This window comes from Nomascus leucogenys, chromosome 10 (assembly GCF_006542625.1).
Source record: "Nomascus leucogenys isolate Asia chromosome 10, Asia_NLE_v1, whole genome shotgun sequence".
Lineage (NCBI taxonomy): Eukaryota > Metazoa > Chordata > Mammalia > Primates > Hylobatidae > Nomascus > Nomascus leucogenys.
The window spans coordinates 78,344,870-78,368,602 of record NC_044390.1 but is presented as its reverse complement, the minus strand read 5'-3'; the positions used below and the strand labels follow the sequence as shown (position 1 = coordinate 78,368,602).

Below are 23,733 nucleotides of genomic sequence, written 5' to 3'. Positions count from 1 at the left end.
GGCAGGAGTTTATAAACCTCAGGGAGGAAATAAATAAGAACCTTTGTCTGTTGCAGTGTGGACTCCAGGGCCAGGAGGGAGAATAAACAGAATGTAAGAGGCGGTCTTCAAGGGTGGGGAGGCAATGGTGGCCAGTGAGCCAGAGATACCTGGCTCAAGATGATGCTGTGCTTGGCAGAGCAGATCTGGAGAGACTGGGGGCCAGGGCACAGGAGCAGACCTGGGGTCTCAGACCACCTCTCATTGGCTTTCAGGCCCTGCAGTTCCCACTTGCCTCCTGCCTTGGGGCATTTGTACCTGCTATTCCTTTTACCTGGCATGCCGTTCCTCTCTTCCTGTGACTAGAATGTCCCTACTCTTGCTTCAATTCATACACAGGTCACTTCCTCCTGGAAGCCCTCCCTGACATCCCAGGATGCTCCCATAGCCCCAGGAAGCTCCCTGGTACAGTTGGCATTATATAGTTACTTGATGTGCGAGTGTCTGAATTACATCTGTCTTCCCGTGAAAAGGTCAGCTCTGTGAGGGAATCGTCTTTGTCTTATTTGCTTCTGTGTCTATAGCAGTGCCTGGCAGTAGGTGCTCTGTAAATATTTGCTAAGGAAATGAATGAATGAATATGTGAATGAATAAGGTGATTAAATTTCTCCCATTCCCTCTACACCTAAAAGCAGGGGCTGGCAAATTTTCCCTGTAAGTGGTCAGATAAATTCATCTTTGTGGGCTAGATAGGTTCTGATCTAACAACAGTCATACCTCAGTATCCATGGGGAATTGGTTTTGGGACACCCTGAGGATACCAAAATCCTCCGATGCGCAAATCCTTTATACAAAATGGTATATTATTTGCATATAATCCATGCACATCCTCCTGTATACTTTTATTTCTATTTTATTTTTTGAGATAAGGTTTTGTTCTGTTGCCCAGACTGGAGTACAGTGGTAGTCACAGCTCACTGTAGCTTCAAACTCCTGGGCTCAAGCAATCTTCCTGCCTCAGCTTCCTGAGTTGCTGGGACTACAGGTGTGCACCACCATGTCCAGCTAATTTTTTAAAAATTTTTGTAGAGAAGGGGTATCACTACGTTGCCCATGCTGGTCTCAAGCGCTCCTCCTGCCTCAGCCTCCCAAACTGCTGGGATTACAGGTGTGAACCATTGTGCCCAACCCTCCTGTATCCTTTGTGTTTTTTTTTTTTTTTTTTTCAGATGGAGTCTCACTCTGTCACCAGGCTGGAGTGCAGTGGCGCAATCTCGGCTCACTGCAACCTCTGCCTCTGTATGACACTGATTGTCATACTCAGGGCTGGTTATCTGACATCTGGGCTGTTGTGGAATATTCTGGAGAATCCTGAGAACACTGTGTTCTTTTACAAAGGTTCAAGCAATTCTCCTGCCTCAGCCTCTCGAGTAGCTGGGACCACAGGGGCGCACCACCACACCCAGCTAATTTCTGTATTTTTAGTAGAGACAGGATTTCACCATGTTGGCCAGGATGGTCTTGATCTCTTGACCTCATGATCTACCTGCCCTGGCCTCCCAAAGTGCTGGGATTACAGGCATGAGCCACTGCACCTGGCCCCTCCTGTATACTTTAAATCATCTCTAGATGACTTATGATTCCTAATAAAATGTAAATGTTACGTAAATGGCTGTTATACTGTATTTTTAAAATTTATATTATTTTTAATTGTACCATTATTTTTTAGTGGTTTACAAAATATTGTTGATCTGAGGCTGGTTGAGTTCATGGAACCCATGGATACAAATGGACTGTGTTCTAATAAAACTTTATTTACAAAGATAGGCTTTAGCCCAACGGCCACAGTCTGCTGACTTCTGACCTAAAGCATGCCAATTGCACCTCTGTTCTCACTTGTTACAAGGATTGTCTGTGGTAGTTTACTGGGGTCAGCCTGCAGTGGCTTACAAAGCAATTTAACGTTTTCAGAAATTTTGCAACTGATTGTTAAACACAGCCATAAAATTAAATCATATAAACCTACAACTAAACAAATTTTGTTAAACATAAATGTAATACCACATGTGTGAACCTTGAGGACATTAAGCTCAGCCAAATAAACCAGTCACAAAAGGACAAATACTGTATGGTGCCACCTATAGGAGGTCCCTGGAGTAGTCAAATGCATAGGGACAGAAGGTAGAATGGTGGGTGCCAGGGGCTGGGGGAGAGGAATGGGGGGAATTAGTATTCAGTGGGTGGAAGTTTCAGTTTTGCAAGATAAAAAGAGTTCTGGAGATGGATGGTGGCGGTGGTTGCACAACAGCGCGAGTGTACTTAACTCATTGAACTGTACACTTAAAAATGGTTAAGACGGTAAATTTTATATTACATGTGTTTTACCACAATACAAAATTTGAAAAAAAGGCAATACATACTCAATGCTCATGACTTCCTAATTATTTGACTACATTCCACTGCTGTCTTGTGCTCGGAGGTTTTTTGCATCCATTGTGTGTGTCCTGGAAACACTCTATAATGTTCTGCACGTCTCTTCCCAGCCCCCTGTCAATGACATCATGTTTGCAGCTTGAAATTGGCCACGGTAGGAATATTTACACCACAGAAATGAGCAGATGCCACAGATCAGGGCTCCTCCCAGCCAGCCAGTTGTTCAGCATTTACCAGCACTCCCCTGGTTATTTCCACAGGTCTGTCTCTTCTGCTAGATGGTGAGTTTCAGGGCAGGGGCTCTCAAACATGTGAATCACCAGAAGCTTTTACAATCCTGACGCTCAAGCCTCATGCCAGATCAAGAACACCAGCCACTGTGAGCTGGGACCCAGGTCTTAGTATATTTAAAGCTTGCAGGGGATTCCACTGGGCAGCCAGGGTTGGAAGCCCGTGGGCTCTGAGGTCGAGTGTCTCAAACTTTCCTGTGCCCATAATCACCAGGGGACCTGGTTAAACTGCAGATCTTGGTTTTAGAGGTCTGGGACATGGAGGTGGGGGATGGAGACTGCACTTCTAAGGTGCTTCCAGGCAATGTGGATGCTGCTGGCCTGGTGACCACACTGAGTAGTGAAAGATTCTAGAGAAAGACACTGCTGTAGGCAGCACACAGGCAGCCTCACACTCAGCTCCGGAACTCACCTGTGAGTCCTACTTTGGTTGGCAAATCTCTTTTTCCTTTCCCCTCTTCCCTCTCCCCATTCCTCCCCTCCCCTCCTCTCCTGCTTCCTTCCCTCCCTCCCTCTCTGTCTCTCTTTTTGAGATAGGGTCTTGCTCTGCCACCCAGGCTGAAGTACAGTGACATGATAATGGCTCACTCTTGCAGCCTCGACCTGCTGGGCTCAAGCAATCCTCCTGTCTCAGCCTTTGGAGTAGCTGGAAATTTTTTTTTTTTTTTTGAGACAGGGTCTCACTTTGTCATCCAGGCTGGAGTGCAGTGGCACGATCTCAGTTCACTGCAGCCTCGACCTCCTGGGCTCATGCAGTCCTCCCACTTCAGGCCCCCTAGTACCTGGGACTACAGGGGTGCACCACCATGCTTGGCTAATTTTTTTGTAGAGATGGGGTTTCACTATGTTACCCAGGGTGGTCTCGAACTCCTGAGCCCAAGCAATCGGCCTGCCCTGGCCTCCCAAAGTGTTAGGATTATAAGCGTGAGCCACTGCGCTTGGCCAAAAAAATTTTTTTTTGTAGAGACCAAGCCTGGTCTCGACCTCCTGAGCTCAAACAATCCTTCCACCTTGGCCTCCCAAAGTGCTGGGCTTACAGGTGTGAGGCAAATTTCTTTCAACTGGGTGATCACATTGTCTCTTCACCCATCCCCCCAGGATAAACAAGGTGGATGTTACAAGAACCCATTTTGTGGAACAGGAGACAGGCTAGAGGGAAAGTGACCTGACCTGGGCCCATCTTTCTCCTGGCTGTGTGACCTAAGATGGGTTTCTCACCCTCTCTGGGCCTCATTCCTGCTGCTCAGGGAATCTGGGAGGTTTGACTGATATTGGATGTCTGAAGGCCTCTCGCAGGGCCCACCTCAGAGAGGACACCCATATCTAGAAAGGTTCCTTCTCCTGTATCTAAATTTGGGGGTGTTGCTTCAGGGGCCCCATTCTGGCAATGACCCTAGGGGGTCACGCAGTCCAGCCCTCTGCCTCTGAGCTAGGCCAAGAGCAGGGGCCTTTCTGGGTGCAACTGCACTTTGCCTTTGTAGAGGCAGCATTCAGCACCTCCACAATTAGTTAATACACTGGGGGATTATTTTAGAGTCATAATCATCTTAATTGTAATAATCATGGTAATCGCAGCCTCTGACACTGATCTAAGCTTTCCCTGCACCAGGCACTGTTCTATGCCTTTACATCTATTACCTCATCTGATCTTCACCTTCACCTATAAGATGAAGTGCCATTTGTACCTCTGTTCTCACTTGGTACAAAGATTGTCTATGGTGGTTTACTGGGGTCAGCCTGCAGTGGCTTGCAAGGACCATTTTACAGATGACGAAGAGTCCCATTTTATAGATGAAGACATCAAGGCACAGAGAAAAAGAAAAGTGCCCCGGTCACAGATTACAGTTGACCCTTGAACAGCATAAGTTTGAACTGTGCGGGTCCACTGACACATAGATTTTTTTTTTCAACCAAATGCAATAAAAACATAGTTTTTAAGGCCTGGCACAGTGGCTCATGTCTGTAATCCTAGCACTTTGGGAGGCTGAGGCAAGCGGATCACCTGAGGTCAGGAGTTCGAGACTAGCCTGGTCAACATAGTGAAGCCTCATCTCTACTAAAAATACAAAAAATTAGCCGGGCATGGTGGCACAGGCCTGTAATCCCAGCTACTCAGGAGGCTGAGGCAGGAGAATCGCTTGAACATGGGAGGTGGAGGTTGCAGTGAGCCGAGATTGCAACAATGCGCTCCAACCTGGGAGACAGAGCGGGACTCTGTCTCAGAAAAAATATATGCGTGCACACACACACCATAGTTTTCACTGGATGTGAAACCTGCATATATACAGAGCTGGCTTTTCCTGTATGCAGGGGGACTTGCGTGGTTTTGGGTATAGGGCAGGTCCTGGAACCAATCCCCTACATATGCTGAAGGATGACTATAATAAGTAGCAAAACAGGGATTTGAACCCAGGAAGTCTGGTTCCAGAGCCACACTCCTAACCACTGTGCTATGCTATCTTTCAGGTAACTCCTGTGCATGATGTAAGTATGTATGTCCCTCACTGTACTTTTAGCTTAGAGACAGGGGCATGTGTCTTGTTCCCTGCCTATCCCCAGGGCACTGCACAGGGTCTGCATACAGTGGGGCTCCAGAAAGCATTTCTCAATGAGGGAATGGGTGGGCTGGTGACTCTCTCCCATCCCCATATCCTGACCTTGTGAAACTCAACCATAATGTGATTGCCACTGGCACTGTGTGGGGGTGTGTGGGTCCATCTGTCTCTCCCATGAGGCCGTGTGTGCTGTGAGGACAGGAAAGGTATCTGGGGCCACCTGTTGCCACATCCCTGAGGCCTGGCACTCACCCTTGTATATAACAGGTGCCAAATACATGCTGCGAAATAAAGGTCTCAGGAGGGAGGCAGGGGTGTGCTCTGGGGGAGCTGGTTGGAGGGGTGACGGCACTTGGGGAGAAGAGGGCTGGCCCCTGGGGTGGGGATGTGCCCTCTAGGGGAGCCTCCATCACTGCCTGCCCCCAGCTGGCTGCCCTGGCTGGTTTTCCAACAAGAAAATATAGGAGAAAGCCAGAGTGGGCAGGAGGGGGACACCAGGCTGCCCCAACCCCAGGAGCTATGAGGATTGTAGCCCAATGGGAAGGCGGGATGTACGCCTGGAACCTTAGGTTTTGGAGAGAACGGAGTGAGTGTCCAGAGCTCAGCTGGTAGCAACACTGAATCACCATGATCCTCTTTACTCTGCATCAAGCTCTTGATCTGCACTGAATCCTGCCAGCCTCCCTAAGAGGTAGTTCCTCATTTTACAGACAAGGAAACTGAGGTTCACTGAAGAACATGGCAATGGGCAATGAGCTGCGATTTGAACCCAGCTCCAGGCGACTTTAGGCTTAAGTCACTTCTCCACTGCCACAGGCTCCAGCTGAATGAGGAATTTGCACTCACCCTTTCACCCCCGGAATTCAGTGCCGCTCCTGACACCCAGTCGGTACTCAAATCCTTCCTGAACGCATGAGTAAATAGTAATGTTCACCACCTTAGCCCTTGCATCTAGCGCCACACCTGGCACCTAGTAAGTGCTCAACAAACATCTACTGACCGGATAAATGCAGGACTGCGCGAGTGGCTACATGACCCACCCTGGTGTCGGTGAGGCTGTCGACAGTAGCTTCCATCTTGCCTCTCCCACCTCCCAGGAGGCAGACATGAGCACTGAGAGACACTGGGCCGACTGAGCCATGAGATGGATGCACGCCCAGCAGCCTTATCTCCTCACCGACTGGCCCCGCACGGCCTTCCATAATGCAGTCCATTAAAAGGCTTGTAAATTTTCATACACGAAAGCCTACCATGGCATCGGCACAGACTAATTGTTGTTAAATGTGCGGGAATGCTACTGCCACGCGGCTGGAGCGATCACTCTTCCCAGCCCGGCCCAGACGCCAGCCCATTCCTCTGCAGGCGGAAAGCTTACAACATTCGCACAAGGCCAAAAAGCAATTCGTGTCAAAAAGATCAATAATATAAAAATAAAGTGCGAGAATTCTAGTTAAAGGGAATGTCATATAAATATGTGGTTCACGTCCATGACTCCAAGATTAAAAAAATCAATCAATATCGTTCTTTAGATGATGTTATTTCTAATGAGAAATACCCGGAACAACTGCAAATAACTGCTTAACTGGGGGGAAAAAAGCATTAATAATTTACTTTATAAGGCATATAATACTGAATGAAAGAGGATTGCTGCTGGTTCTTAATTTGGTTGTAATATGGCGTGACAGGTTCAATAATGCTTTGGTGGGTTCTTAATATTAAATTCGGAAGGATGTTCATTCAGTTCATCGTTAAGTTTTACCCCAAGCCAGGCAGGGCAGACTTCCAGAGGGGCAAGACTTGGTTATGGGCAGCCAAGGAGCATGCACCATCAAAGGAATTATGTTATCAACGAGGAGGGAGGATGGGAAGGCCAGGCGTGATGGCTCATGCCTGTAATCCCAGCACTTTGGGAGGCCGAGGCAGGAGGATCACTTGAGGCTAGGAGCTCGAGACCAGCCTGGCCAACATGGTGAAACCACGTCTCTACAAAAAATACAAAAATTAGCTGGGCGTGGTGGCGCATGCCTGTAGTCCCAGCTACTCGGGAGACTGAGGCACGAGAATTGCTTGAACAGGGAGGTGGAGGTTGCAGTGAGCCGAGATTGCGCTGCTGCGCTCTGGCAGTGGAAAAAGGGCGGGTCATGTGTGTGCACATGCGCATGTTGGGGGCAGTAGAGAGGATGGGAGGCCTTCTCCTCATTATATCTGACATAAGCTGCAAGCAACACTGCTGTTTATTGAGCACTTATTATGTACCAAGTTCTGGGCTGGATACGCAGACTTGGGCTCGAATCAGAGCTCTTTGTATGCGGTGGGCTTTCCTGGCAGATTCTGCTGGAAAAAACAGTTCAGCAAAGAAACATCTAAAAGGCATGGGCCTGGCTGAGTGATGAGCTCCTTTCCGGCCCTAACCACCTGCAGATCCTCCAGCTGGGTCCCTAAATCTAGAATCACCATCCTCAGCTCCTTCTGCACCCCCAGATCCCTCAAGGGGCCCGTTTGGCCCTCCAAGCTGAGGTTTGCATCTTCTGCTCTCTGTCCAGCTGAGGAATCGCTGTGTGAGCTCAGGCAAGTCACTTTACCTCTCTGAGCCCCGGTTTTACACCTATAAAAGGGGACAATACCAGCTGTGCCTCCCTGGCTGCGTTGCTGAGAGAAGGTGACACAAGAGGCACCCCGCTAAGTGATGGATAAACCTTGCCAGCTGATGTCCCTGCCCGAGTTCCCACTCACCACCACAGGCTGCGGGCTGAGCCTCAGTCACCTCACCTGAGCAATGGGTAGGAGCAGAAACTTCATCATGAGGCTCATGGGAGGGATAAACGTGATGTGCTCAGTTTCAGCTCACCTGCTGGGAATGCCAACTCATGCTCACGAAGCACTCACCATGTGGTGGGCTTTGTTCTTGGGGCTTTTCAAGTATCAGCCCATCAAGGACTCCCATCACTCCTATGAAGTGGGTACTATTACCACCATTTAAAAACAGAGGACCAGCCCAGGCCATATGGTGAAACCCCATCTCTACAAAAAATACAAAAATTAGCTGGGTGTGGTGTTGTGTGCCTATGGTCCCAGCTACTCGGGAGGCTGGGGTGGGAAGCTCACTTGAGCCCGGGAGGCGGAGGTTGCAGTGAGCTGCGATTGCACCAGTGCATTCCAGCCTGGGAGACAGAGCAACTCTGTCTCAAAAATAAAAAAAAGAAAAAGAAAAGTAAAAGCAGAGGAAAGTGAAACCCAGAGAGGTTATATGCCTTGCCCAAGGTCACACAGCCAAGAAGCAGATGATCTAAAATGTAAGCCTGAGCCAATTTGGCCCCAAAACCCATAGTTGCCCCTACTGCTTATCCCCCAGGGTGGCCTCACCGGCCAGCAAGGCCACTGCTCCCTGGCCTCCCCTGCTCCCTGCCCTCCTCTGCTGTCAGAACTGCACACATCTAACATCTATTGTGGTTCTAAGGGGGCCCTGTTTACAAAGAGATAGTCATACTAGTGCCAGGAGTGCCAGGGAAAAGGGTAGTTTAGGGAGTGAGAGAATTATGCCATCAAAGACAGCTGGAAGAGCAAATAATGTTAAAAGGCAAAAAAAAAAAAAAAAAAGCCCTGTAATTAAATTTCAGCTCCAATGGAAGAGCAAGAGTTTGCAGGTAGACGCGGAGCAGAAGGGGGGCACAGGAACCAAAGAAGGACGCAGCACATGGGGCTGGGTGGGGGCTTGGGGCCAGAGCAGGAAGGGATGTGCACATCTTGGGTGATCTCAGCTGTGAGGAAACCCTCCACTCCCCTCTCAGGAAGCCTGGCTGCAAGCACAGGTACTGACCCACTAGAAAGGTCTTCTCCTAGGTTAGGACTACCCTTCCCTACCCATGATTGTCTTGGTGGGAAAAGCACAAAAACCTCAGTGTCTCAGACAGCATCTGGGCCTGGGGCAGGGAGGATGAGGGAATGGTCTCTCCTCTCAGTCATCTCTGAGAGACCAGGGCCCCCATGTTATCAGATTAGTGGCCAGAGGGATCCTGTTAAAATCGGAGTCAGAGCCGGTCCCTCCTCTGCTCTAAAGCCTCCCATGACTCCCACCTTATTCAGAGTTGCAGTCAAAGTCCTTACAGTAGTCTCAAGCCATTAGCTTTAGGCAGATGCATAAAGACAGATGATGCTAAGCACCAGTGAATGCCAGGGGCTCCAGGGTTGATGGAGGGTCAGGGTGGTCAGGGAGGGTTCCCTGCTCCCCCAGGACCTGACATTTGAAAGGAGTTCATCCAGCAAAGAGCTGGTGCAGGGAAGAGCATTTCAGGCAGAGGGCATGGGAAGCACTGACACCCTGAGGTGCGAATGAACCAGGTGCTCACAGTCAGATGGCAGTTGGGGCTGCAGTCATCCGACGGCTTGACTGGGTTGGATGTCCACCATGGCCCCTGACTCCAGTCTGGTACCTCAGCACTCCTGGCCTCTCCTCCATGTGCTGTCTTATCCCCCAGACCCTCTGCATGCAGGCTGGGCTTCTCACAGCAGGGTGGTCTCCAGGTAGTCACACTTTTCACATAAAGGATGGGTTTGAAGAGGTGTGGTGGGGAGAGCCAGCAGGTAGGCTAAAGGCTACACTGGATCATGGCACAGTGTCACCTCCACCATGTTCTACTGGTCAAAGTAGGCACAGGCCCAGATTCAAAGGATGGAGACACAGACTCCATCTCTTGGCGGGGGAATGCAGGGACACATGGCAGATGTGCATGGGATGGAGACACTGCCGTGGCTGTCATCGGGGCAGGGTGTCAATGTGAAGCGCAGCAAACAAGTAGAACCTCTGGGATGGAACCAACGGCCTCCCTTGGGCTCCTGGACATTATTTCAGAATCACAGGGACTTGGATCCTACAGACATTTTTTCTTTTTCTTTCTTTAAAGGATTCCATGCAGATCCTAGGGACATTTTTGAGGGCAGGGATGGTGTCTCATCATCTTTGGATCTGCAACAGTCCTTGCACAGAGCCTGGGACACAGAAGGTTCTCCACAAGGATCTGGTGAGCGGACCTGCATGGTGCCAATAGAAGGGTGGCCTTGTCTTCTTTGGGAAGTCCTTCTTCTGGGTACTGCAAAAATGCTTACTCTCCCTCATACCAAAAGGGGGTGAGGTGACCACTGGGTTGTGATCATCACTGGGCTAGCATCTAGAACCCTGCCTAGTATGCAGCAGCTACTCAATAAATGCTTGTTGAGGTGACTAAATGATTACATGGGCTCAACTGATGATCTAATGCATCTTTACCCCCGTCTCTAAGCTCCTAGAAGATGATCACGCCACATAATTCCCCCAGACCCTGAGTGGTTAGAGGGAGAACATTCTTGGTCCCACACAACCATGCACGCCCACCATGTTGATGACAAGTGACTCACTGGCCACTTGACACACAGAATGTCACTGAATCTCATGCAATCCTATGAGCTGACCCTATTTACAGATGAGGAAACAGTGGCTCAGAGACATAAAGTCACTCGCCAAGGTCACATAAGCTTGTCAGTGTTAGGGTGGGGCTCAGGCCATGGGTGTCTAACCTCCCCTGGGTATCAGAGGCCAGGTCAGCCCACTTGGTCCCTAAACTACTGTGTTTCAGTCAGGCCCAGGTGAATGTCTCTGTTCCAATCCAACCCAAAAGGTTTTCCACCATACAGGCCACATCCCCTTTATGGTGGAAGAAAAAGGCAGCAGAGAAAAAGAAAATCTCCCGACAGTGGCCCGGTGGTCTTTCAAGCTGGGACAGTGCACACGCGCTTCAGAAAAGTTTCACCTCTGAGTTAGCATAACAAAACTTTTAATTTAGATGTTTTCATGTCTCCCTCCAAGTAAAAATAAGTTTAAAATAATGACTGTAATAAATGAAGGTAATTAATTGTAGTTTGTTCCTTTACTGTCTAGTCAGCTTAATTTTACCTTTTCAACTAATAATGAGAAAATAATTTTTGTGCTCGGAGGGTTAATGATATGTAACTGCGAGAACTGCTAATTGCATGTTGCAATCCATCCATCAACAACCCCATCTGTGCGACTTGATTATGTTTGCTAAATTATTGCTTTGAATTATCTTTCATAAAGCAACTTTTATAATTAGCGAGGCTTTCGTCTTGCTCTTTTCTCTGTACGCAAGGATATTCAAACTTTGGCCATTTCAAGCTGTCTCCATTAAGCCACCTTCTCCGGCTGTCTTTGTTTCCCTGAACAGGAGAAATCAAAACTGTCCTTTAAGCAATCAAGGCAGACAGAGAAGCTTCCTTGATTCACAGCAGGGCAAATTCACTTCCTCTCCGCCCCCTCCCACCAGCATGCGTGCGTGTGGCACACACGCACACACACACACACACAAACACACACAGAAAGAAAGAAAAGAGAGCCGCACATATATAATATAAAAAGATAAGAAGTATGCCCAGATTCTGAACATGCCAGGGCTGGTGAAGTAAAATTTAGGAATAACATGGTATATTTTATTGAACATGGTTTATTTCATGGTACATATCATGAAACTGAACATGGTATATTTCAAGGAAAGGCCTGCACTGGGAAGAAGGAATGACGGGCATGATATTCAGCCCTGGCGTTTTATGGGCTAGTTTATGTGACTTGGGACGGTGTTTGCCCCAGGGAATATTTCCAGGAAGTGATTAATACCCACTTGGGAATCGCAGCGCCAGCCCAGAGCCTGGTGGATTGCAAGAAGAGAGCGGCATAAAGGATGAGGCCTCATTAAAAAAATTAAAATGAAAATCAAATTTGGATTATAAACGGCCTGTGCATGTGCAGCTTTTTCTGGACGAAGAAGATGCTTTTTATTAACACCTTCCTTTGGCGGCGTCTCTCCCCTGAGGCGCAAGGAGGACACAGAGGCCACGATGGCTTAGTCAATAGATCACGAGAAAAGCAGGGGTTTTGAGAATAAAATTCCAGACAAATGTAGTCTTCTTGGTACATTAAAGGGACGATGGAAAGCCCTCTTAAGAAAATTAACAAAGTTCTTTAAGGTCTCCGGCTATTAAAGCAGCATCTATTCAACGTGCCACATGGGTTTTGAAAATGAGAATTCTGCTTTGTCTTTCCTTTTGGCCTAAGACTTTCTCTGTCCCAGTATTTACCGAGCACCAACTGTGTGCCAGACCCTGGGACTGCCTCCATGCTGCTGAAGTTTTTGAATCCTTTTTCCTTTTTTTAAAGAGACCAGGTCTCGCTCTGTTGCCCATACTAGAAAGAAGTGGTATAATTATAGCTCACTGCAGCCTCGAACTCCTGGGCTCAAGTGATCCTCCCACCTCAGCCTCCTGAGTAGCTGGGACTACAGGCACGAGCCACCATGCCCAGCTCATTTAAATCTTTTTTTCTGTTTTTCTGTAGAGATGGGGGTCTCATTATGTTGCCCAGGCTGGTCTCAAATTCCTGGCCTCAAGTGATCCTCCTACCTTGGCCTCCCAAAGTGCTGGGATTACAGGCATGAGTGACCGCACCTGGCTTCTGAATCTATTGTTAGCCTCATTTGCCAGAGGAGGAAAGTTGAAGTTCAGAGAGGTTAAGGAGCTTCCCCAAGGCCACACAGCTGGTTGAGGAGCAGAGTTGAGGTTTTGACCAGGCCTGAGTCAGATTTGCATGTATTTTCTACCATGCTTCAGTCAGGTCTTCTCCCGAACATCACCCAAACCTAACATTTCTCCTACTGAAAATATAACATAAGTCATACCCACTTCCTACAGGAAAAAAACCTCTCGAACCCTTCTTTGAGATAAAAAGCCTTCAACACCTAGTTAGGAAAGTGGCAGATGGCAGCTCAGCCATACTAGAGACCCAGTAAACCTGTACTGGAGGTCACTGCTCATAGGAATAAAATATCCAAGACCTCTCATACTCAAGGCAGTATTTTAAGCACTTCATCAGCGTTAACTTTGTTCTTCCTCAATCTCACCCTATGAAATATGTATAATTAATTTTTTTTTTTGAGACAGAGTCTTGCTCTGTTGCCCAGGCTGGAATGCAGTGGCGTGATCTAAGCTCCGCCTCCTGGGTTCAAGCGATTCTCCTGCCTCAGACTCCTGAGTAATTGGAATTGCAGGTGCCCGCCACCACACCTGGCTAATTTTTGTATTTTTAATAGAGTTGGGGTTTCACTGTGTTGGCCAGGCTGGTCTCGAACTCCTGACCTGAAGTGATCCACCCTCCTCGGCCTCCCAAAGTGCTGGGATTACAGGGGTGAGCCACCACCTGGCCTGAAATATGTATAATTATTACCCCATTTTACAGATGAGGAAATGGAGGCACAGAGAGGTTAAGTAGCTCACCTCAGATCACACAGCTAGTAAGTGGGAGAGGTGGGATTCCAACCCAGGCTGGCTCAAGCATCTGTACTCTTCACCCGCTAACAGCTCTTCGTGTGTCAGACATTACATTAAACCCTTTCCCTGCATTAGATCTCGGTTGATCCTCAAAACAACATGAAAAGACTTGTCAGTGTCTTTATACTCCCATTTAACAGATAGGGAAAACTGAGACTCTAAGAGGCCAAGGGATGCTCTGTTCACACCAACTCAAGCAAGGAAACAGCTGAGAAAGTGATGCTCTCTACAAACAGCTGAATGCCTGTCTTTGGATTGGGCAGAGGGATCAGTTGCTATAGGGAGCTTGTGTGCTGAGCAGCTCTCCTGGGACTAGGAGTTGGTAGATGGGAACCTCTATTTTTTTTTTTTTTGTAACACAAAGTCATGAAAAAACCCCCATTCCTAACATTATTGGTCTGTCTGGTTTTTTTCTTCCCAGCCCGGGCACCTTGCAACCAAATGAATCAATACCGGATGGCCCTATAAATAAATAAGCACATCAGTCAACTCAGTAATAAAATGAAAGGATGAAAAATATGGAAATCAGCGACATTTGTGTAAATCCAGTTATTGTTTACTTTAATATTGCCTTATGTGCTTATGTGGTTCCAAAGAGACAGATTTAAAGTAATGTGGCGCTTGGTGGATGACAGACTTAAAATGCATCCCCTCTGGTGAGATCCGAGTGCGGCCAATCCTTCTGGGGTCCTGCCTGAGCCTAGGGAAGCCTGAGAAGAGCCCCCTCAAGATGGAACGCTTTAGAAATCCCTGGACCCACATGATTCCAGTCTTTTCTTGGCCTGCCTCCTGTGCCAGCCAGACAAGTGGACGTTATCAGACTCTTGGTTACGAAGTCAAGCAGAGAGGAAAAATGGGGGAGGTTCACCCTGATCACAGGGCTTCCAAAAAGCAAGAGAAATTATTTACTGAGGACAGCAAAGGAACTAGGGCTCAGCGGGTTGGCAGGAAAGAATGCGGACAATGTCACTTTTATACTCAAAGAGTGGACTGGTGCAAAGAATTTCTGGTTGGGCTGGTAACTGTGTGGACTTATCTGCAAGGCTGCCTCAGAGAATCAAAGGACAGCAGAATGCCAAGAGAGGGCAAAGGTCATCTAGTACCAACCTCTGATTTTAAAAATAGGAAACCGAGCCTGGAAGGGGAGGTAGGTTTGTTCAAGGTCATAGATCTTTCTTAAATTTTATTTTTTATTGTTTTAGAGACAGGGTCTCGCACTGTCACCGAGGTTGGTGTGCAGTTGTGCGATCATGAATCACTGCAGCCTCAACTTGCCGGGTTTAAGCAGTCCTCCTGCCTTAGCCTCTGGAGTAGCTGGGACCACAGGCACGTGCCACCATGACTAGCTAATTTTTAATTTTTTTTGTAGAGATGGGGGTCTTGCTATGCTGCCTAGGCTGGTCTTGAACTTCTGGCCTCAAGTGATCCTCCCACTTCAGCCTCTCAAAGCACTGGGATTACAGGTGTGAGCCACTGTGTATGCCCCAAGGTCACAGATCTTACATGTAGCAGAGCCAGCGTAAGGTTGGGCAAAGTCTAGGGAGAGGGAGATTTCTTGGGATCAGACTTGAATTTTGTCAAACTGAACAGAGAACCAATTCTCCTTACTATACCATTGGGATGCGAGACCAGAGGGAAGGGCACAGAGTTTGCAGTGGGGACAGGAAAGCTTCTCCAAAGCTTCTGGAGGCTGCTGGCCCCCCTGGACAACTCTAGGTGGGACAGGAAGGGGGAGCCATTGGGGGCACTTTTCTGACATGCTGTGGGCCCTGGGTCTTACCTCGGCTTGGAAGCTTTTTAATACAGGAGCCACCATCTCTCTGATTTCCTGAAAAAGAGATCAGCAAAGAGTTCACTACGGTGCCAGGTGGGACGCCCCCGTGGCCCCTGCTTGTAGCTCGCTGCTGTCCCTGGCTCAGCATTTCCCAAGCATGTCCCGTGGGGCCTGAACTCCATTGGGTTTCACAAGGGACACACACAAACAGGGGTACCAAGCGACACCAGACTGGGAAATGTCAAGTCCAAGGGGTTTCTTTCCTGCAGGACTTTCTGGAGTCTTTCATATAATGCATGTTGGGAATTTCCAGAAGACAAAGGAAGTGGCGTTTCTCAAATGGATTTGATCATAGAATGGTCTTTTATGCAAAATATCTTGTGAGACAGGTGGTCCATCCCAGGTCACACTTTGGAGTGGGGTGGGGGCTGGAGAGGTAACCCCAATTCTCCATGCTCAGCACTACATGAAAGTCCTTCCTTAAAAACCTTCTGCCCTTCAAAGTGTCGCCTGGGGCTGCCTCTTTCAGGTTGCGAGGTCTCCGTGACCCTACCCTGTAGCCACCTCTCCAGCAAAGACTGCCTTTTGCATTTTAGCAATGCCACTTGTGTAATTGACTCTCCTTCCTCACCAGAACGTGCAGTTTCTGCAGTCTAGGCTGGGTCTATACCCCATTCGAGCTCTGCAAATGTTTGAGGAACTCTATGGACGTGGGCTGTCTTCAGAGGAGGTTTGTCCCAGCCACCCTGAGCCTCCTATTTCCACACTCTAATTTCCTGGCTTTCATAAGTGACCTGAGGTTCCCAGCAACTTGGGCTAGCCTGGCAAACTCCTACGTATTCTTCCCCCCAGCACGTAAGAGGGAAACCTTAAGAACCATGTGTCCCGAGACTCCAACCCTAATCCTCCAGTTTCCTGTGAGATCTGCTGGTGTGACTCCCCCATCGCAATCACCCACAGCTACCAGTAATCCCCATGGGAGGCACTGAGGGGTGGGGAGGGGTTGCCCCAGACAGAGCAGGAAAGGAAGAGATGGGTTGAAGACTTATGGGCAGGTAAAGAATAAACCCCTTCATTATGCAAATAACACTGTGTTGCTTCTGCCCCTGATTCTAGATCCCCGGGGCTTTCCTGAGCCACTGATTGATAGACTGATGTATGTCGGGGACCTTCAGGGGAGACACAGGCCTAGCAGACTTGACCATAAGGGGCCATGGGTGCGAGGCTGAGCTGTGGAGAAGGAGACTTCTGAGAATCTGGGTCACAGGTGGTGAACTCAAATGCCTACCAGGCCAGGCAGGAAGCAGCTACGAGGGAGGCTGGGACAATGCAAGCCCCACCGATGGGGTGACGTGCTCTGCTCTAGCTGATGACGGCAGCATGAGCACGGAACCTCTGGGTTGCACAATCTACCAAATATTCTCAAAAGACACGGGAAATCCAGTTTTTAGGTGAAATCATCTGAGATGCTAAATATTGGCAACTCACCGTAAAGTTCGAAAGACTTTACAGACTAAATAAAAATGTGATGGCAGGAGACCTCTGGTCCATGTTCAGGAAACATTAGTCCTGGATGGGATCTCTCAGAAACCATCTCTCCAGTTCCTTGAGTTTACAGAAGGGGAAACTGAGGTCCCAAGAGGGGCTAGCCTGCTCAAGGTCACACAGCAAGTGAATGGCACAGCTAGAATTTGAACCCAGGTCACTGGACTCCCCAAACAGGCCCTTTTCACAACCCCACACTCAAGTATCTGAGCATTCTGGGAGGGACGGGTTTGGCGGGACTTCGTGCTAATGCTGCCCATTTCTAGACGCACACCGCCTCATCTGCTTCACGGCTGGGGGACGCCGAGCACAGGCGCGAGCAGGAGGTGAGCTGGGCACCAGCCAGAGGAGCTCTTAAATAAAGCCTCGGCGTGACTTTCTCCATCAGGAGAGACTGGCTCCAAAAAGGAGAATTTTCAGAGGCACGACTATAATAGGAATGGAAACTTATTCCTCTTAATTACATAATTGCATAATTATGCAGTATTAAAATTATGTAAGCTGAACTCAGAGGCTTAAAACATGGCCTGGATTTCCCTCATCACCTGGGGGCTCCCGCATGGCCTCAGAAGAAAGTCAGTTGGGCTAGGAGAAGGAAGATGAGATAGAGGGTCTAAGCTGACCAGGGAGAGGGCATGTGCAGCTGTGAAGATGTGGGGCCGATTCAGCTCTGATTCCTGGAGTCAAAGGAGAGTCAAAGGTTACCTCATTCTGGGGAGTTTCCGGACCAAGCCGAGCTCTGTTCTAAAAGGCGAAGGAAGGGTTCTCGGCATCACTGATGCCTTCTTGGCTCTTGGAGTCAAACCAAAGGCCTGGCTTGGCTTTTCTGAAGCCACAACATGGGAGAGGCTTTTAGACTTGAGATTCATGCCCCTTCTCCATGTAGACACTCTCTTCCTTCCAGACTTGCTCCATGGACAAATTCTAGCTAGATCCTAGTCCCTTCTCTTGCCTTGAAGAACCAAAGACATTTATGACTTGTGTGAGACAGATTTTGCAGCTAAGAGGCTGAGGTGGACCTGAGGCTTCTCCCCTCTGTGCTCATATGACCTAATCCCTGGCTGGGTCTGCCTCTTCCCTGTCTTCCCATGTTCCCTTCCCTGACCAGCGAGATGGCAACAGGACCCCCCACCAATCTCGGTATCAGACTGGCAGAGCGTAACTGGTGGAATCAAGGTCTCCCATCTGAATGCCAAATTCTGCCCCACCTTCCTCCAGCACACCTGAGCAGGTAAGGACAGATGTTAACCTTCTGCCAACCAGAATGAAACACAGTTGGCTTTGGGGAGATCTGGCCACAGAGATCTCTGATGTCTGTTCCCTGTCACAGTCCTGATGTGCCACATCCTTTTTATATAGAGTCAGAGGGCTTATTTTCCCTATTTGTGTTTATTCTCATCATTTGTTTTGTAATTTGAGAAGCAATAGGGGGGCCTGCGAGAGGAGGGAAAAGAATTCACACATTTGGGCTGGTAAAGAACAGAAACTTGTCTGTTCTAGTCTGTTCCTTGGGGGGCCCTTACATTGCCGGGGGCTGGTCATTTCTCTGTCCCTCACCAAGCTCCCTGCAATGGCTGCTAGAAAAGGCATAGCTGGTTGCTGGGATTGCAAGGGAGGTGGTGAAGGGGAAGAATGAGGTGCACGTACAGGAGGTGAGGGGCCGAGTTGCAGAGATGATGAGTGCCGGCAGGCCCCGAGAGGGTGTTAGAGAGTCGACGGCTGTCTTCTTCCAGACGCCAACGGGAAAGCAAAATAAAATCAAGAACTCTAAGGCACATTGTCTTTGCCAGCAAGGCCAGGCATTTGACTTGGATATGAATGTGGGGGGAAAATGGACGTTTCACAGCACCCTCAAAAAACAATGACGTTGATGGAGAAATGCCCCGCCCTCCCTTCAGTGGACATCACTGAACACCACTAGGCCAAGAAACCCCAGAAAGGTTAGGGGCTGTCATTTTTCTTTGTGGCTAATTAGCTTCTTTTCTCGTTAGTCACTTACATTTACAGTTTTCAAAATATAGTTTGAAAGGAGAGAAATCTGCATTCCTACTGAGTTAATTCTATAACAGCAAATATACCATACCTCAGGTACATTTTTCTTAAATTCCCGGCGGAGTTCAATTAAATGTTTATGAGAATGTTCACTCTCCTCCTGCCGTGCAGACAGCTCAGAAGCGACGGAATTAAGCTCCTTCTGGAACAATAAAAAAAAAGAGAGAGAGAAAAGAAAAAGATTTTTTTCTTTTTTTCCTTTTTAACCACTGCACAAAACAGCATTCTGAACAAGTTTTCTTAACTTACAAAGCTGAGAAAAGACAGGATATTGACTCCTGGCACAAATAAATAATTTACAAAACTGGGATGCAACTGAAAAAAAATCCAGGACAGCTTTTTTTGCTCGTCGGAAGTCAGGCCAGATCAATAATTGTCTATAAAGTTGGGTGGAGTTGGTTGTTTTTTTTTTTTTTTTTTCATCTCTTCCCCCCACCCCCTGCCCCACCTCTTAAATTTCCAAAGGAGTGATGGCATAAGCTTGTCAGTAACTGTAGAAAACATCTCCAAACCATGTCAAAATAGTAAAGTGCGGCATATTGTATGGGCATATTATAGTGGAAGAAAGTGCTGTCGACAGCTTTCATATATCAGACGTGGGAACGGCTCCAACTATGACTTACTTACACTTAAAGGTTCATAAATACGCCTTTTAAGATATAGATGGCTTTTTAATTTCAGTAGATTTTGGAAAAATGAAGGTGCCAATAAGAAATAAGCTGACCTTTTGTGCATCTCGCAGTAAATCATTTAAGGTTCAAGTCTAAGAAATATTTCACTGAAGACTCCTGGATTCAGAAGAAATGGATTGGAAGGTGCTTTGCTGCCTTATATGCAAGGAAGGTATCAGACCAGGTTTTTATAGGATGTACTAGCGAGGGAAAAAGAGAGAGAGATGGAAGGGGGGATGCTCCGGCTCACACACATCACAGACAATGTCTGCTGGTCGTGCATGTATATTTGATCACCCCTCTCAAAGCTTTCTTCACTTTAATGATGGCAGTTTCACAAGGGGAGTACAATTCACCATGAGTTGTCATGGATTTCATTTGCATAATTCAAGAAATGCTCTGTTTATGTGGTCGGCTGCTTCCTTGCACCATCCCGAGATGGGCTTTTTTTCTGGACCATAACTCGAGGAGCATTTCTGTATATATCATCCGATTATATTTGCAGCAATCAAGCCCCATAATTTCCTAAATCCGGTGATGCAATAAATTTCTGCAATCAGATTTATTAAAAACACACACGCAGATGCGGGAGTGTATTTCTAGGGTGAACTCTTTAATCTAACATATGTATGATGAGGCCCAGCACCGTGTTGAAAGACCCCATTTGTCATCACTAATACACATTCATCTTGCACACACAATGAAACACTTTTGCCATTAGATAATGAAATAAAAGTACTATTAACCCACTGCAAATCCTTTTCCCTCTAAGAGACGAAATGCATGGTAATTGTCTTATATCATGTCTGAGAGTCAGTAAATCTGCTCAATAGCAGCTCACCAAAGCACCATAAACCTGGCACCCCAAGCTGGGATGAGTGTCCCTGACCTATGGATTTCTTTGTAGAAATCCAGGAAGGAACTTCTATTTCTGGAGAAATGTCTAACTTCTTTAGAAAATTATGAGACTAGAAGGGAGAAGGTAGAGGCACCAAAGTAGCTTTGAAATAGAGGCGAGGGCCAGGTGCGGTGGCTCATGCCTGTAATCTCAGCACTTTGGGAGGCCAAGGGTTTGAGACCAGCCTGGGCAACATAGGCCTCCTCTCTACAAAAAAATAGAACAATTAGCTGGTCGTGGTGGCACTGCACCTATAGTCCCAGCTACTTGGGAGGCTGAGGTGGGAGGACTGCTTGAGCTCAGGAGGTCAAGGCTGCAGTGAGCTGTGATGGTGCCACTGCATTCCAGCCTGGGTGACAGAGACCCTGTCTTTATTTTGGTGGGGAGGAGAGGAAACAGGTGCTCTCCAAGGTGCTGAAACCGATTCTTGCTGAAGCACAGGGTACTCCCACTTGAAGGTACATGGGAGCTTTCAGTTTAAAAGCCCGGTTTTTATCAGGATTAAGCCAGGTGAGGAACAAGTTGTTATGAGCAAAAAGGGGGAATTCTGGTATATCATCACTTAAAACTAATCACAGTTTCTAATAAAGAAACTACAACTGCCCACAACCAAAATATCCAGTGACAGGAGAGATCAGTGTTTGCAGCAATAGACAAAGGTAGACAAAACCCAACTGGTTGGCATGGCCAGGTGGACAGAATCTCACTTGGCAGGAGAGAAAAAAACTGGAGTGCCATGGTCAATTTGAGTTGCAGCAGCGTACTCCCAGCTCTTCTTAGTTTTTCTCATCTCTCTTGAAGACAAAGATGTGATTTTCACATTGCTGCAGGACAAACAGAACTGGGACATGGGTTTACAGCTCTCCATCTTGGATTACTGTGTTATTGTGTGTCTGACACTTTTTTTTTTTTTTTTTTTGTGAGACGGAGTCTCACTCTGTCGCCCAGGATGGGGTGCGGTGGCATGATCTCAGCTCACTGCAAGCTCTGCCTCCCAGGTTCACGCCATTCTCCTGCCTCCCAGCCTCCTGAGTAGCTGGGACTATAGGCACCTGCCACCACGCCCGGCTAATTTTTTGTATTTTTAGTAGAGGCGGGGTTTCACCGTGTTAGCCAGGATGGTCTCGATCTCCTAACCTTGTGATCCACCCACCTCGGCCTCCCAAAATGCTGGGATTACAGGCGTGAGCCACTGCACCTGGCCGTGTCTGACACTGTGTTCTTATTGCGGGGACACTGATGCCTTCCCACGATGCAGCAACCAATATACCTGGTGGGGGTGAACTTTGACTCCTCATTAAAAACATCCAGCCCAGGTTCTGAAAGGAAATTGCAGAGCAGGATAAGTCCAACCACCTGATGTGTCGTCACCAATTATGCCTGACTCCCTCCACCTGTACCTCCCAGGCTGCTGGTGGGTGCAAATCTGACAGGCAGGATGTCTGCTGTGTCCACACTGCAGAGACAACAGAGCCAGGGAAGGCAGGGGGACATCACCAGTCCCCTCACTCTGACCCCACAGCAAGCCCAGCCCTTGGTGTCTTTCCTCGTGCAGATGAAGTCACTGACATCCATGTTCTTCTCAATTGTGCCTAAATCTATGCTTGTCCTTCAACCCTGAATTCTTGCCACAGTTCACTGGTAAACACGCTAACACCAATAATAATAATAGTAAATAGTCATAACTACCATTTATGGAAAGCTTACGTGTACCAGGCACTACGCTAAGCTCCTAACATACATCATCTCATGGAACAAACGCATTATGTGTCTTGTCTGTATGGTGATTCAAACACGGGCTTGGAAATATATTACAGTCAATTCTAATAACCGAGGTGTGGATTATCTCCTTGGTGGATTATAAAGGCACATTTTTAATGCCCTTCTCTTCAGCGGGCTTCTGCTCTGCTTCTCCATCAGCTGGGGGGTGTTCAGGGCGTTTGTTTTAAATGATATGGATGTGTAAAGCTTCAAGTGTTCAATAAATGTTGTCTTTTTTTTTTTTCGAGACAGGGTCTCACTCTTGTCACCTAGGCTGGAGTGTAGTAGTGCAATCACAGCTCACTGCAGCCTTGACCTCCCAGGCTCAAGCGATCCTTCCACCTCAGCCTCCCTAGTAGCTGTGACTATGGGCATGTGCCACCATGCCCAGCTAATTTTTGCATTTTTTTTGGGTAGAGACAGGGTTTCACCATGTTGCCAGGCTGGTCTTGAACTCCTGGACTCAAGCAATCCACCTGCTATGGCCTCCCAAAGTGTTGGGATTACAGGTGTGAGCCACTGTGCCTGGCCCTGGCTGATATTAACCTTATGTTTAGATAAACTGACAGCTAAGAAAACACCCCATCAGATCAATGATTCCAAGAATTTTGGATTTCACAGCTCAGTAAAAATTGTTTTAAAAAGAAAGGAAGACTGGTAGAGTATTGCCAAATGTTACTGTATCAAGCAAAGACATTAAAAACCACTCCCTCCCACCCTAAAAGAAAGGATATTTGAATATCAGCAAACCAAGAGGGCCAATGACAGCATCAGCACGGGTCTTTCATAATACACACAGCTAAAATTAAAAAGCTCATGGCACTATATCTATTTTGAAGGAATGGAAAAAAATTCTATCACAAACATAAACCAGCACTGGTCTAAAGCTGAGTTTTAGAAAGCATGTCTGAACCACCACACACACAGCTTTGGTAATCAAACAGAAATCAGGATCTTCTCCTACCCAGCCCCTGCTGGTCCCACCAGTCCCCCAGCCCTGGGGGAGCCATGATTAACACAGCCCCAGACTTTGGGCCAGGCCCAGGCAGGGAGGAGACTCATCTGATTAACCGGCCATCAGCAGCAGACAGACAGCCCGGAGCCCGGCGCAGACCATTCAAATAATGATCATCATAAACAGCCCATTTGCAACTAAAAAGAAATAATTTTAATGAGCCTGAAGCAGATGATAGATGCAGCTGAGGCTCGGGCCAATGTGCACAGAGAAAGGAGGCCGGGGCTGAGCTGCACCCGGGACCGGGTGCTGCAGGAGAAGCCAGGGGCTTGGAGGAAGGGGCTCTTCTGATGGGATCTGCAGCACCCCCTGGAAGTGCCCACTGTCCAGTGAGAGCCCGTGTCTCTGAGAAGGTTTGCCATTGGTGTGCTGAACAGTCTTGGGACTTAGTCC

At 47.8% G+C, this 23,733-nt stretch overlaps 1 protein-coding gene across 4 annotated transcripts in view; it reads right to left on the bottom strand.

The window, feature by feature from the left end:
- CUX2 (cut like homeobox 2) overlaps nt 1–23,733 on the bottom strand; it is a 324,472-nt gene that overhangs the window by 117,127 nt on the left and 183,612 nt on the right. For all 4 annotated transcript variants that reach the window (XM_030821389.1, XM_030821390.1, XM_030821392.1 and 1 more), the window contains exons 2-3: nt 19,027–19,137; nt 15,405–15,452 (exon numbers count right to left, since the gene is read on the bottom strand). In XM_030821389.1, the coding sequence (XP_030677249.1) occupies nt 15,405–15,452; nt 19,027–19,137 (159 nt within the window). The remainder of the gene's footprint in view (nt 1–15,404; nt 15,453–19,026; nt 19,138–23,733) is intronic.